This window comes from Stegodyphus dumicola, chromosome 2 (genome assembly GCF_044657685.1).
Source record: "Stegodyphus dumicola isolate Sdum_Otavi_A_Nest chromosome 2, ASM4465768v1".
Classification (NCBI taxonomy): Eukaryota; Metazoa; Arthropoda; class Arachnida; order Araneae; family Eresidae; genus Stegodyphus; species Stegodyphus dumicola.
This window is the reverse complement of record NC_140769.1, coordinates 270,333,793-270,349,710: the sequence shown is the minus strand read 5'-3', so window position 1 is coordinate 270,349,710 and position 15,918 is coordinate 270,333,793. Positions and strand designations below refer to the sequence as shown.

The window sequence follows — 15,918 nt, the reverse complement described above, 5'->3', positions numbered from 1 at the left end:
AAATCCAGAACTTTTGAGGTCCCATTGCTGCTGGTTAAGAGATTCTACTGTATTATCGATTGTTACTGTTTATACATATATGTATATTTACATTTGTATCTTTGACCGTATTCATTTAACTGCATATTTAATTATACATATCTATCAACATGTAAATATGTTTGTAACATCTAAACATAAATATTTCATGTAAATCTAGAGAGAGCTGGAAAATGCCTTATTGAGACTAGGGCAGTTTCAGCATGCGCTGGATGAATTTATGGTATGGATGACAAAGACGGAAAAAACGCTAGATGACCTGACACCTGTTTTTGGAGATCCACAAGTTATTGAAGTGGAATTGGCAAAGCACAAGGTAATAACAGTTAATATTCAATGATTTGCAAAAATTTAATATAATAAATGGTTATTTTTTATGCAAATATGTTTTCTTTCATCTGTTATTACTTTATTTGAGATTATTATTTTACAAAAGTATTTATTTATAAAAGACTAATGCATCCATTTCATGCAAAAAATACAATACACTCATCATAGATTTTTGTTCATTATAAGGTGAAGTGCAACTTTCATGAATAAATACATACTGCTGTATCAGATGCCATTATTCAAATTAAATGCTTCGTTTCATACCATTATTGAAAATAGTGAATAGTCATATATAAAATAGTCAAATAGTCATATATAAACTATATACAAAGTTTCCTGAATAGTCATATATAAACTAATACAAAATGGACTTAGAGATTTGAGATAATTTAAAGCATTAAAGGGGGAAAACAGTTTTCAAAAGGTTTTTAACAATATTTTGGAAAAAATTAAGGTGAAAATCTAAATTGATTCTTGTTGAATAGTTTAATTTTTCATAAAAAAGCATTTTCATCTTACTTTTCCTCCCCCCCCCTTTTTTTTTTTTTTTTTTTTTTTTTTTTGTAACATTTGGAGAATTTTCTACGTAACAGTTTTTTTGAATGTAGCGTTTTGCTGATTCTATCACATTGCTATTATTGAAATGACAGCTCTATAAAATCAATAAAAATGTAATTTTACAACTAAAGTATAAATTCATTAATCACAAGGACCTAAGTTCTCAGATTAATATTGTATCTGTTTAAACACAATTATACATTTGTAAAACTTTTATGCCCCCAAAGATGCGATAAAAATGTAGATGCTTATTCAAAACTAATTAAAACAAATTTGTAAAACTTTCTATGTTTTAATGCTGTAAATAGACCTGCATTTGTTTTTTTCTCCTTTTAGGTTCTGATGAATGATATTCAGGCGCATCAAACCAGTGTAGATACTCTGAATTCTGCCGGAAGGCAATTAATTGAAGCAAACCGTGGAAGTGAGGATGCCAGTGTTACTCAAAGTAAATTAAATAAGTTAAACAAAAGATGGCAGCTTTTGCAAGATAAGGCTGCTCAACGTCAGCAAGAACTTGAAGAAGCTTTACATGAAGTAAGTAAATTAAACTAAATTGGCTTGATCTTAATAAATGTATGCAGTTAAACTTTGGTTCATGAATTCTATTTGTTCCTGAAGGCAGAAATCAACTTTAACAAAATATTGATAAAGTGAAACATTTTTACTCAGAGGAAGTAATGTAAAGATGCTGTTTTGATGTTTGAATGAAGGATTGTTAATTCCTTCTCTACAGCCTAAGTCTCTCTAAATTAGAGGACTTTGGTTGCTAGTAGAGGTGGTTAGAAACATCTAGTTCAGAAGGCCTTGGTCAACCCTGGGCTGTCTCATGGTGGATAGATAGTGATGAATTTGTTCATGAACTAAAGGATTTGTGGTATGAGGTTCCACCTTAATCAGTAGCTGCAAATCCTAGCTATTGTACTTTTTCATAATTATCATAATAGTAATTATGAAAAAAATTATCATATTAATTTTCAATTAATATGCTATCATTTTTAATGTTTCTTTCTTTCTTTCTTTCTTTTTTTTTTAATTTAAAAGCATTTGTTGGGCATTCAATGCCTTATCTTTCATTTATAAGTATTTTCAATAGTTATAAAATGTTTTGAAATATTTTAATAGTTTAAACAGAGCATGTGGATATGTACATTTTGACTGCATTTTCACAATGGACAGTTTTTCCCATAAGAATACAATTATGATGCATTTACTGTAGAAGATACGTAGGTTTTAATAACTCAGTCCCACTTTTAATATATAGTATTGTATGTTTATAATATATAGTACTGTTATATTTTAAGATGCATGTACACTGCACACACACACACAAAAAGGGGGAGAGTTCTATATCTTCCGTTTGGGCTGATTGACGAAATTCAGCTTGTGTTTTTCATGTCTCGAAAGCACGACCTAGGATATTTGTTAGATTTATATATAGCATTGTTCTAATATAGGTATTTTGACACAAAATGGAACTTTTTCTGAAATGACATGTCAATTTTTTCCATGTTTGGATTCTATGACTCAAATTATGCCAAACTGACAAGTTTTGTAAAAAACACACGAATAGTTTTTAAAAAATTTGCTCCTTAATGTTAATTGAATTTCATATATATTTATTAATATCTCCTTTTTATTAAACTTACTGGATTCCTTCTTCAAGGATTCAAAATTTAGGCTTAATCCAAATATAATTCGCACATGTTTTATTATTTACTTTAAAAATTTGTATTTTAAAATATTTTTTAGAAATTTTTCGAAAGATATTTTGAACTATAACCTATAAAAACTTTAACATCATCTTAAAGTAGGTGTATTTCTTTCTAACTATTAGAGTTTATATTTAAAATTTTTCAAAATATATGTGAATTTATGTATTGGTACATTTTGAAATTTGGCATATTTCTTATAAGCGATAATAACGCCAAATGTGGTTTATGCACTCTGTTAAAATTATTTGAAAGTAGGAATTGATGCCTTTTTTTTCTGTTTGTGTACAATGAAAAAAAAGAAAGGAAAATAGGTTGCTATAAATTAAGAAGTTCACCAAGGGAATTATTCTTGCCGCAAATTGAAGAAAATGTGCTAAGATAAATTTCTCACCAAAAATTTCAAACTTTAATATCTAGGTATAATTTGAGTCGTAGAATCGAAATATGGAAAAAAAATTGGTATGTCATATCAGAAAAAGTCCGATTTTGTATCAAAATACCTATATTAGAACAATGCTATATATATAAATCTAATACATATCCTAAGTCGTGCTTTCGAAACATGAAAACTGCAATTTGAATTTTGTCAGTCCGCCCAATAGAATGGGAGGTATAGAACTGCCCCCCCTTTTTTTTTCACAGTGTATATTTAAATTATATTTTCAAGAAAACCCTGAACATTATAATTTTTGAAAACTCGGTGAGAATTATGTACTTTTTAAATCTCTGTTTTAATTTTTCCGTTTTCCCAGTGCATCTTTACCGTTGTTCTCAGAAATTTACAACTGTTGTTTATAGTCATAAAATATACGTTTTAGTTTTTCAATTTTGATAGGTCATAAATGATTTGGAATATGTCTTATTTAGATCGTTTTATTGAATTTGTTTGCAAAGATAATTAATTATGGTCTCTTAAATAGCAGATGAGATTTTTGATTCACTAAAGTACTTTTTTGTGTAAAAAAATTCTCTCTTGTCTTTTTCTGAACTTTTAAGTCAGTTATTTACAATTAATTAGAAAGACTGTGTAAATTATGATGACTACTATGTTTGTCTTCAAAAACAGTGCTAATGTAATTTCTTTCACAGAAGCAAGGAAAGGGATAAACTTCCTCTTCCTAATCCTGTTTTATTTTTGTTTTTTCAATGCTTCAAGAGTAAACTTATTACCAACTTTAAATAAATTCTAATTTTAAAATTCATATTCACATGGAATACATCCGAAAATCCTTGTGAACAATATTTTGTCATCTACTAACTTTTTTCCTTGATGAATTTCCCATAGGCATGTATTCCTGCATTAAAAATGCTGGATTTAGTGTATGTTATAATAGGAAAAGCTTTTTATGTAAATAATTAAGGTAATAATATAATTAATTACCTTCAGTTAGTTCTAATTTGAGATTGAATTTTTAAATAAATTTAGCGTCAAAATATTCATAAATTAATATCTGTTGAATTATTTAAAATATTTTCCTGAGTATGTACTTTTTGCATTCTAGGCACAACTATTTAATCAAGAAATTCAAGATCTTTTAATGTGGTTAAGTGATATTGACAGCCAATTAGTATCTTCAAAACCAGTTGGTGGTTTACCAGAAACTGCCAGAGAGCAGTTAAATAGATTCATGGTATGTTCAAGGATTATTTGTCTCCTGTTGTGTAAAATAAATATTAATGTATTACTAAACGAACATTATAAAAAGTTTTTTTTTTTTTTTTTTTTTGTAAACAAGTGTTCTATGGAATTCATAGCATATTGAAGTCAATGTATATATTATTTCATAATTTCTTTTAGGAACTGTATAACGATCTTGATAGTAATAAACATAAAATTGATTCCACTCTTCAACAAGGACAAGAGTATTTGAAAAGATCAAATGAAGGAGCTGCAGGCAGTCTTCAGCACAATCTGAAAACCCTCAAACAACGCTGGGAAAATGTTTTAAATCGGGCAAATGATCGAAAAGTGTGTATATTAAACGTTTATATTTTGCATGTTTCTAAATGATAATTACATTTTCTTAAGTGCTGTAACTATTTAACTATTTTATTATTTAGATTGATTTAATATCCTCCTCCCTTTAAATATTTCTAATTTTTCTCCGAAATCCTATGGTTTTCATTTTGAATTTCCTATTTAATTTTTAGTCCAAAGAGGCAATTTGCCCAGAAGGACTAGTAATTTCGTTTTGGCATTTTGCCTTGATTTACTACAAGCATTATTTAACTTTTCAAATTGTTGCCACCAAATATTATCGCCCTGTATTATATTTAAAGAAATTAAGTATTGAAGTATCTGCGTAAATGTATGTATGTTTCTTGCATTGTGTTAAAACAATGGAGAGCCATCCAATTTTGAATAATGTAATCCTCCTGCGAATAAGGGCATCTGGAAGACAATTTGAATTTTCAGATGCCCATATTCATTTGAAATTTGGAATATGTTTCATTATTAATTTTATATTTTGTGAAACTTAACGAATTTTTGATTAACAAACTCAAGGATTTCAAAGTGAGCAATGGCAACATTGTACAGAAAAGAAAAAAATTTTGTAATCTCTAGCGTGCGAGACTGTGTATCGGAAATTTTAAAGGATATGCTCATTTTAAAATTATTTTGTGGTACTGCTGTTGAACTGAATTTTATGGTTTAAGTGTGAAGAACGTGATATTTAATAAATAAAGGTAACGCACAAAATGTTAAAGAAAATGCCCCTTTGGACACTATTTAAAATCTGAAATCTTTCAGATTTTTTTAAAAATATTATTTAATTTTTGTATATATTAGTATTATTTTCTTTTGATCTTATTAGGTGAATATTTATATAAAATTTCATTCTCTGTGTTATTATTCTCAGTTACTTTTAATATTTTATATGTCAGTTTCTGCTTGTTCCTTTTCATTCGTATTTCAACTTTCATTATTATTATTATCATTCCTGAGACATTCATTGAATATGCTGGAAGTTTCTGACAAATGCTAACATTATTTCATGTCTGTAGCTAGAGTACTAAAAATAAGACTAAAGCTTTCTCATATCAGTCCTAGACTAATACTTTCAGTTATAATAATGTAATAAATAATGTAAAATTTATAATAATGTAAAGAAATAATGTAATGTCTGAAATAATGTAAAGAATTTTATGAAAATTGTTTCAGTGTTATAAGTTGGAGAACTCTATGAAAGCAAAACCAACATTTTACATATTCTCCTAGAACAAAAATTCCACTCTGCAATATATTCATCATGTTTTAATAAATTGACTACAAAACATTCTATACATTTACATTGCAATGAAATTCACAGAAATATTATTTTATATTTATCTTTTGATTTTCTTTTTCTAGATAAAGCTAGAAATTGCTTTAAGAGAAGCCACAGAATTCCACGAAGCTTTGCAAGACTTCGTTGAATGGCTAACAAATGCTGAAAAATTTTTATCGAGCTTGAAACCTGTTAGTAGGGTAATGGATGTAGTATTAGAACAAATAGAAGATCATAAGGTAAGTTTTCAGCACTCCCAATGAATGCTTCTCTAACATTTTGTTGAACTTTTATAGAGATTAGGTTGTTTTGTGTATATATACATTCTATGTATAATTACGTGCCCGTATAAATAAGTTTGTGTAATGACATGTTTATTTCATACAAATACTTTCAAAGAAGTTTGATTACCTTGCCATTCTTAAATTTAAATTTTCATTCATATTAAATAATCAGCAAAATGTTATTTATTTATGCAATATATATTTAATTTTTTCAAAAAGGATAATATATCTTAACTAGTGAAATGAAATACTTCATTTAAATTATTTTCAAGTCTTAGAAAAGTGTTTCCTTCCTCAGTCATATTTAAACTGCTGTTGAGTAATTTAAAGTAAGTATTGTATTTGACGTGTGTACATATGTATGTATGTGTACATATGTATTTGATACATATACAGCACAAAATCTGAAATCTGGAATGATCTGCTATATAAACCTTTGGACCACAAAGGGGAACTGGTGAAATGCAGATACTAAAGTAGCCTTTTTAAAATCATGCTGAGTTCTAAAGAGTGGCAAGACCATTCAGGAAATTTTGAATTTTAAATTGTGGAGAATTGTGAGGTCGTTGCTGATCATTGTAAGGTAAGAGAAAGTGTCTGTAGATTTAAAAATGCTTGGTTTATGGCCAGTTACCATGTTTCATGATGATGCAGGGCCAACGTCAGAAACAGTGTGATCAATGCAGTCACACTGAGCAACAGATTTTAAGGGTAACAAAATTTTTAGACAACAGAGAAACAAGCAGCAGCAAAATTAAGGGATGGCATTTTTAAAAAAAATTGGGAGAGGCAATGAGCAACCAAACTTAGGACCTGCAAGAATTGCACCAAACAAACAAACAAACAAAAAAAAAAAAAAAAAAAAAAAAACTGCCTAGTTCTTGTGATGATGACCCCTCGGGCAGTGATCACTGGTAAAATCGGTAAAGCTACTGGCTAGGATGATCTGTACTTGGGTAGTTCCAACCACAGGGGTATAAGATCAGTCTTCACAGGACTAGAACCATCATTTGTGTGGCCATAGGTTCAGCTTTGGCGGGGACCATATGGTACTGTCTTATCTGCCTCTTTAACTGTGAGGTTGCTATATGGGGAGATTTCTAAGGTTGTCCTTGGTTAACACTTTGGGATGGACTGCGTCGCATTTTCTCCTCTTTGTTAGTGCATGTGCAGCTGTCCTCCTCTGTGTACAATTAACCCAGACTTTGTGAACATATATGTCTCCCTGGGCTGACCGGAGGGGTTAGTCCTCCTTGGATCACTTCAAGGGGTTGAGGTGTTTAACTGTGTAAGGCAGTTTTGAGCTAGCCAGGTCTAAGTGCCCTTCCTCCTAGTATACTGTGATAATGACAGCCACGAATGTGAACATTTTAAGCTATCGCAAGCAACAGCTCAAATTAATAAAATATATGAATAAATGTAGTGAGGTAATAATGAATGAAAATGATATAAGAGAAGTTTCTCATTACAATGCCCCAATTATCTATGAAAATATTACAACTAATTGTGAAGAAAGTGACTGAGAGATTGTTGAGAATTAAAAGATTTTTGATTGTCACTTGAGTGGGAATTTTCTGAATGGCAATTGTGAGACTTTGTAGGGTTTCCCTTAGTTCAGTTAACCAAGCCAGTGCACATTACTATTCTGTCCTTGCTGTTGTTACACTGAGTTGCTGACACGCCTTTTTGGTCATTCAATAAGTATGTCGCTGGGTAGGTTTTTGAGTCAGCCTAAGTACCCTTAAACTAAATTGTTAGTCCAGCACTGCTATTTATCTTTAAATTTACTGTTAAATTATTCGTAAGTTCCACTGCAAGTTATCAGTGTTAGTGTAAGCACAAAGTACGTGCATTTGTGTTATAAGAGTTTGACAAATAATAAAGGGTCTGTTTTACCCTTCTTCTGTGCTGGTATTCATGCCTGTGTGAGAAGTCACCAGGTTTCTTAGATGACCAGAAAAGCATATCAAAATACTTTTTTTCATTCATCTTTCTTCACTCTTTGACTTATTAAGGTTTTTTTAACAATCATATTCATGTTTAGTAAAGTACAAGATTCAGAATAGGATTTTGATTTAGATTTGGCTACTTGATACAGAATAATTTCCCAGTTGCAATTGTGATGCATATGTGTATTAATGAAATTTTTAAATTAAGTTTAAAATAAGTGATCATAAATTTTCACCTGGCAGCTCTAAATAGTATATATTTATTTATATATTTTTATCTTTGTATAGGCATTTCAAAAGGAGGTTGGTTCGCATAGAGAGGTTATGCTAAATTTAGACAAGAAAGGAACACATCTCAAATATTTTAGTCAAAAGCAAGATGTGATTTTAATTAAGAACTTATTAATAAGTGTTCAGCATCGGTGGGAACGTGTCGTTTCAAAAGCTGCTGAAAGAACTAGAGCTTTAGATCATGGCTATAAGGAAGCTAAGGAGGTATGCTATTTTTGTATTTATCATATAAATTTTATTATTTATTTTGTATCTTCTATTGCATTATCTTAAATTCTTTTCTGCATAATTTTTGGCAAAAGTGTATATAGAAGATAAAGTATTTAAATGAAAAATATGTTTTTCTGCCTTTGATAATTAAACTTGGTATTTTTCAAAAGAAATTTTTTTAGTTAGAATTGAACCTGTCTGAATTTTATCTTAAATGTTAAATAACTGATTTTTAATTTTTTTTTCCCTTGGAAGATACTTATTTAATGAGACCTCTTTTCAATAAATAAAGAAATAAAAATATTTGATCTATTAAAATAATTGCACATAATGTATTAATTAGACATAAAATATATTAATTAATAAAAAATTTTTATTTATGAAATTTAGTTTTCCTATTTTTAAATGGTGATGCAGTGCATAAATGTAAAAAAGAAAGGGAAATTTAAAAGCTCATACTTTAATAGATTATAATTTTTAAGTAAATGTGGTTTTTATTATACTGTGTTTCCATTTAGTTGTGTTTTGTTTGTTTATTTATTTATTTTTATTCCTTAATTTTTAGTTTCATGATGCATGGTCTGATCTTAGTCATTGGTTAGATGATGCTGAAAAGCAGCTTGATGTTCTTACGCATGTTGGTAATGATCCTGAAAAAATAAAGCAAATGCTTTCAAAGCACAAAGAATTCCAAAGGGCTCTGGGTGCAAAACAACCACTTTTTGATGGAACTATGAAACTGGGACGAAATCTTAAGGACAAATGTCCAAAATCGGATGTTGGTGTTTTGCAAGGAATGATGGATGAACTAAAAAATAAATGGAACAATGTGTGTGCCAAATCAGTTGATAAGTATGTTTGATTATTGCCTTTTTTTTTTTTTTTTTTTTTTTGGGGGGGGGGGAAGGAAGGATTAGCTTCTTATTCTTTTTCTCAATACCTTTCAATATACACATATAAGATACAGTGACCTATTTTCAAATTCTGCTTACATATACTGTACCAGAAGAAGAGAAAGAAAATTCAAGATAAGTTAATACTTAAAGTTTAATTTGAACAATGGATTGCATAAAGATGACTATAAATATATTTTCCACAATTTAAAATATAAAAAAAATCAATTGAAATTTTTTAAAATGTGATCGTAGGCAAAAATGTGTGTCCCTTTCAAGTTTTATGTTATTCAACCTTTTTGTAACCTATTTTTTTAAATAAAGTTTAAATATTTTAAATAGGAATTATTAGTGTGTTATATTCATGATAAAAATTAATTACAGAAGGTCTAGGAATCAGTTTTTCTTACGTTAAATATGTATATATAATTTTAGTTGTTTTGGGGTAAGAATTGTGATTAATAGATACTGTGCAAAATTTTTCATTCATTAGGCAAAGAAAACTTGAAGAAGCATTATTATTTTCTGGACAGTTCAAGGACGCAGTTCAGGCCCTCATTGATTGGTTGGAAAAATCAAAGAAAGCCCTGTCAGAAAATCAACTTCTTCATGGAGATTTGGACACCGTTATGGCTTTGGTTGATCAGCATAAGGTGAATATTTATGAAAAATCTATATGCTTTAGTATATATTCTTCTGGCTTATATATGTGCAATTTCTACTAATATATAAGTTTTATTGTTGCTAGTTTTATTAATAAGCATAATACTTTCATTATAAATTATTTTTGGTAGAGATTAAATTATATATATTTTTTTCTTTTGAAGTAATAAATTCAATTATAGTGCAAACTAGTTATGTTACTATTAAATTTAATATTTTAGTGAACCTGAAAGCATTTCTAGTTTTATGTTAACCAGATGTAAAATGGTATAGTAAATCTAAATTTATGGTTGACATAGTCAAGTTTTTAAACAATTTTTGTTATGTAATTTAAGCAATGTGAGATGTTATTTAAATTTTAAATTAACCTGATATTTATTTTCTATTGGAAATATATTTTAACAAAATCGTATTAAGAAATTCTGATTTTATGATAGATTAAACCATTAGCTTCTATTTATTATACGAGGGCTATCCAGAAAGTAGATTACGTTTTGGAATAAAAAAATAAACAAAGTATAGGAAACAAATTTTATTATATACAGATGAAAGCCACACTCAAATACTACTTTTCTACATAGTCACCATACAAATTAAGGCATTTATCGTAGCGATGTACGAGCTTGGAAATTCCTTCGTCGAAAAATTCGGCCGCCTGCGCCTTCAACCACTTCGTTACCTCTTCTTGCAGCTGTGCGTCGTCATCAAAACGCTGCATAGCCAGCCACTTCTTCATTGCTGGGAATAGGTGGAAGTCGCTCGGTGCCAGATCGGGACTGTACGGCGGATGAGGAAACAACTCCCACTTAAATGATTCAAGAACTTTACGAGTGACATTTGCCGTGTGGGGCCGGGCGTTGTCGTGAATCAACAAGATCTTAGAGCTCAACATTCATCTGCACTTGTTTTGAATTGCTCTTCTGAGTTTATGGAGAGTTTGGCAATACCTTTGAGAGTTTATTGTAGTGCCTCTTTCCAGGAAGTCCACCAAAATTACACCTTTTCTGTCCCAAAAAACAGTCGCCATCATCTTCCTTGCCGACATTGTTTGCATGCATTTCTTGGGTTTTTGGGGAGAACTTGTGTGCCCCCACTGCATTGATTGCAATTTCGTTTCACAGTTCACATGTTTCACCCATGTTTCGTCACCAGTAGCGATGCGATCGAGTAAAGAGTCACCATCCTTATGGTAAGCGTCCAAAAAGTTCAACGCTGCAGCCATTCGCTGATTTTTGTGGTCCTCTGTCAAGATTTTTGGAATCCATCTTGCACAAAACTTGTGGAAAACTCAAAGAAAGTTCCGTTATTGTGAAATTTCGATTTTCACGGACTTTAGCATCGACTTTTTCGAGAAGTTCGGCGGTCACTATGCTGGGTCTCCCACTTCGATCTTCGTCGTGAACATTGGTTCGGCCATTTTGAAATCTTATGACCCACTGACGCACTCCACCTTCAGTGATAATGTTGTCCCCATACACTTCACGAAGCTGCCGATAGATTTCTATCGGTTTACAGTTTTTTGCAGTCAGAAACCTTATTACTGAGTGCACCTCGCAGCTCGCGGGATTTTCAATTAACGCAGACATTTCAAACCGTCACAGTATCTGAACGGAGCACAGCACGAACCTCTCACTAGCACGGCTAGATGCAGACTGAGCTGCGCAACGCTCTGACCCCAAGATGGCCGCGCTAGCCCCGCCCCTAGCGGACACAGACGGAAACGTAATCTACTTCCTGGATGGCCCTCGTATAATCATTATTAAATGATACTTTTAACATCTTTTTTATTTTTGAATTTAGAGTAATTGGTTTTACAATGTATTTGTATGAAATGAAGTTAACTGATATTATTTAGTTAATATAGCTTGTGTGACTAATATTTGATTATAACTAATTATAACTAACTAGCATCCAGCATGAAATATTTCAAAAGATTGTTATTAGTAAAATAATTCTCAGCATTTTGTATTGAGGATTAATGGATACTCGTGTTGTTGAATATTTAAAAATGATCCTATCAAATATTATATTTCAATCTAGACATTCCAAGATGAATTAAAGAGCAGAGCAAATAATCTAGAATCTGTACGACGTACAGCAAGAGAGCTGCTAGAAACAGCTAACGATGAAGATGCCGAACATATCCGTCAGCAACTTACACAATTGGACAGAATGTGGATAGAAGTTGCAAATTTGGCTGAAGAAAAGCAAAGAAAATTAGAAGAAGCTCTTCAAGAGGCTAGTTGATTCTTTTCTCTTTTAAAACTGTATCACTTGTATGTATATAAATATGCATTGCTTAGCATTATGAACTATTATTTAGTTTTGATCTGTTATATGACCTAGTCATTTCACTTAGAGTAATTTATATGAAAATATACAGGTTAAATTTAGATCTGAAATTAAAATTGAAGCATGTGATCCATTCGATTGATTATAATTATGCTGATTTTCAGTCACTGATGATAGCTTTGTGAGTGAGAGATATAAAATTAACCCATATATATATATATATATTTGCATAAGCATAAAGAGTTAATAACATTTTTAATAAATGTAATTCTTTATATGATAATCAAAAATAAACATAAAAATGAATATTATATATTACTATAAATGTTTTATATTACATTGTAATTTTTTTTTTCCACTGTTTGTCATTACTGAAAATTTTCCTATGCACTGTAATAAATTAGATGAAATGTATTTACAAAAATCGGTTAATGGTACTGAAATATTTAATGTATATATTAGGTCAGCAAATCTATTACATTTATAGTTGGTAGCACTGAAAAAGTTCAAATTTTGTTAACAGCAGTGCGATGTAAAGTTTGAATTTTCAGCAGTGTATGACTTCAAATGGTGAATTACATAAATGAGTAATATATCAAAGTTCAAATAAGTTGAACTCTTATTGCTTTTCTGCCTGATATATCTATTATCGAGACAGCAAATCTTGATGTTTGGTTAGGTTATTTAATTATGGCAAAGCCTCGAGCGCTATCTGCCTAAGCGGAGGGATGCCTTCATGGAGGACTTAAGGGAAACTGGCTTGTATACACATTACACATGGGGAAAACCACAAAAACACCCATGTAGCCAAGCCAGCCCGCTCGCGGGATTCGAACCTTGGACCGAACTAACAGTGTTCAGCAACTTTACCGTTCGGCCCCTGGTGGGCCGAATCTTGATTTATCAAAGTACATAGTCTCCAGGCTGATGTCTACGTGGCTGGAAAAGTGAAACACTTTGTTCAGTCAGAGTAATTTTTGGAATAAAAGAAAGCTACCAAAAAATGTTCACATGCATTAAAGTAGAGTTACTAAAGTTAAAGTAATAAGAAAAATTGTAGCAAAAAAATAAAATAAAACAATGATTATTCGAATTACGGCAGAACTTAATGTTCTCCTGAACTCGTCATTTCTATAACAACTGCCTATCGGGAGCTTAAACTGTCTGTACAGTAAATAATATTCATGGACAATTATCAATAGCAAAGTCAATGATATTGGTGCCCATGGTCAGATGCTGTGTTCAGTTCTGTCAAGAGCCCCAAACTTAAACAGCATTCTAAGCAATGTGCATATGGTTATCTGTGAATTCACCTTGACCATTTTTCATATTTCTGGAAGAGTTTATGAGTGGCAGAGCTCTTTTGGAGACATGTGATCCAGATTATCTTATATCTGTAGCAAAACATTGATGTAACAGCTTGTGAAAAGCACATAAAGTTTTTTGGATGGTCGCAACATTGTAGAGGGCTATCTGTGGGTTAAATGAATTCAGTTGTCCAAACTTTGTATCACAAATATTCCAGTATATCATAATGCTAATGTGTCACTTCATAGCATGAAATAGTAATGGTTTGAAACACATAAAAGTGTCTTGAACATCTTTCACATCCTGCACTGCAGAGTGTGCTAGAGGATAAAGTACAGTGGCAAACATTTTCCTCCTCCACCATCATGAAACTACTGTTTTGTAAGAACAGTAACTTAAAAGACCTTTAACGATTGGATAACATTTTCAATAAGAAATCATTACAGTATTGCTCCTAAAAAAGGGCCTTTACCATATGAATAAAATATTACACTCTAGATGTAAATATTTTACTTTTATTGCCTGACCCCTGTACCAGAACAACAACTGAAGTATTATACGACACAGAAGTTGAAAAAAGAGACTTAACAAACAGATTAATTACAATGAATTTATGTGCAATCATTTATTTTTAAACAATTTAGTCAAAATATGTAAATTAATCATCCATCATTAAAATATACCAATATTATAATTGTAATCCTCAAAAATTTAAAAAAGAGGAACATGGGGAAAAAAAAATTGTTTAAGCTGCTCAAATAAAATGCATCTATGTTCAAAAATATTTAAATTTTTATAGTTTTTAATTTTTTACCAATATCTTTTATATTTTCATAAAGAGTAAACTGACTAAATTTATCAGTCTTTGTTTTTGATTACAGGCTGAACGACTGCACAAAGCTGTACATATGTTATTGGAATGGTTATCAGATGCTGAAATGAAGCTGAGATTTGCTGGTCCTCTCCCAGATGATGAAGAGACCACCAAACAACAGATTGCTGATCACCAGGCATTCATGAAGGAGATGATAGAGCAGGAAATAAATAAAGATGCAACTATTGCTCATGCTCAGGAAATTTTGAAAAAATGTCACCCTGATGGAGTATCTGTAATTCGCCATTGGATTACTATTATACAATCACGATGGGAAGAAGTAAGAATATAAAATTTTCTTAGATGTTACACAATAATTTTTTTTTAATTCTAATATTTGCTCAATTTAGTTGCCTATTTTCTAGAAGTAACTGATGTTCTGTGAAACTACCAAGAGTAAATACTTTGCTGCCTTAATCACTGCACAGAATAAAATTTACATAATGTTGTGATGTACAGGGTGGTTATAAAAAAACGTCTCTGATATATGAATCCCTAGTGACTTATCCACTCCAACCAACCAAAATTAAGTTTCAGAAATTATTATTTGAAGGTATGTGCTTGAGACTGTAATGACTTAAAATAATACAACTCTCGCTGTTATGTTTATGGTGAAAAAATTTTGAAGTTTTCGAATGGTAACAGCCACCTTTTTTCCGATGTAAAGTAAAGAATGCATTGAAATACTTACATTTAAGGGGAAGATAAAGTTATTTCATTAAATATCATATTTAATATCTCATGTACGAAAAATTATGTAAAAAATTGCATATTTCACGAAAAAAATTATTTTTGCATATACAGTAAAAGCCCGACTATATGGTATTCAGCTAATAGGAAAGATCAAGTAACCAGAATATTTTAGGAAATTCTTTCCACAAATATTTAGTAAATGAAAAATGTGTGTTAGAAATGACAGATTTAATAGTATAGTGAACTCAATAATGCCAATGCATTATCAGGTTCATTACTACTATTAACACATACACATTGTTGCCAAAAAGTGTGATTCTGTACTAGTAACGATACATGACTTTGAAAATGGATGAGCAGTAATGTGACAAATTATGATAAAATTTGTTTTTTATGTATTGTACCAATAATTAAAATACATTTGCTGGAGTGACTGGACTTTTCTAATGTTAATTCTATTTTTTATATGCTTAACTATTTAGAATTTTCACATATGTGGAATTCGGCATTTCCTAAGTTTTCTGCATAGTCTGGCTTTTACTATATCTGT

At 30.6% G+C, this 15,918-nt stretch overlaps 1 protein-coding gene across 6 annotated transcripts in view; it reads left to right on the top strand.

Annotated features, from left to right (window-relative positions):
* The window catches only part of shot (dystonin-like protein short stop), a 696,871-nt gene that overhangs the window by 661,833 nt on the left and 19,120 nt on the right, over positions 1–15,918 (top strand). For all 6 annotated transcript variants that reach the window (XM_085812140.1, XM_085812144.1, XM_085812142.1 and 3 more), the window contains 10 exons: positions 200–355; positions 1,264–1,464; positions 4,145–4,273; positions 4,441–4,611; positions 5,995–6,150; positions 8,433–8,639; positions 9,211–9,497; positions 10,032–10,191; positions 12,242–12,439; positions 14,683–14,955. In XM_085812140.1, coding sequence (XP_085668266.1) covers positions 200–355; positions 1,264–1,464; positions 4,145–4,273; positions 4,441–4,611; positions 5,995–6,150; positions 8,433–8,639; positions 9,211–9,497; positions 10,032–10,191; positions 12,242–12,439; positions 14,683–14,955 — 1,938 coding nt within the window. The remainder of the gene's footprint in view (positions 1–199; positions 356–1,263; positions 1,465–4,144; positions 4,274–4,440; positions 4,612–5,994; positions 6,151–8,432; positions 8,640–9,210; positions 9,498–10,031; positions 10,192–12,241; positions 12,440–14,682; positions 14,956–15,918) is intronic.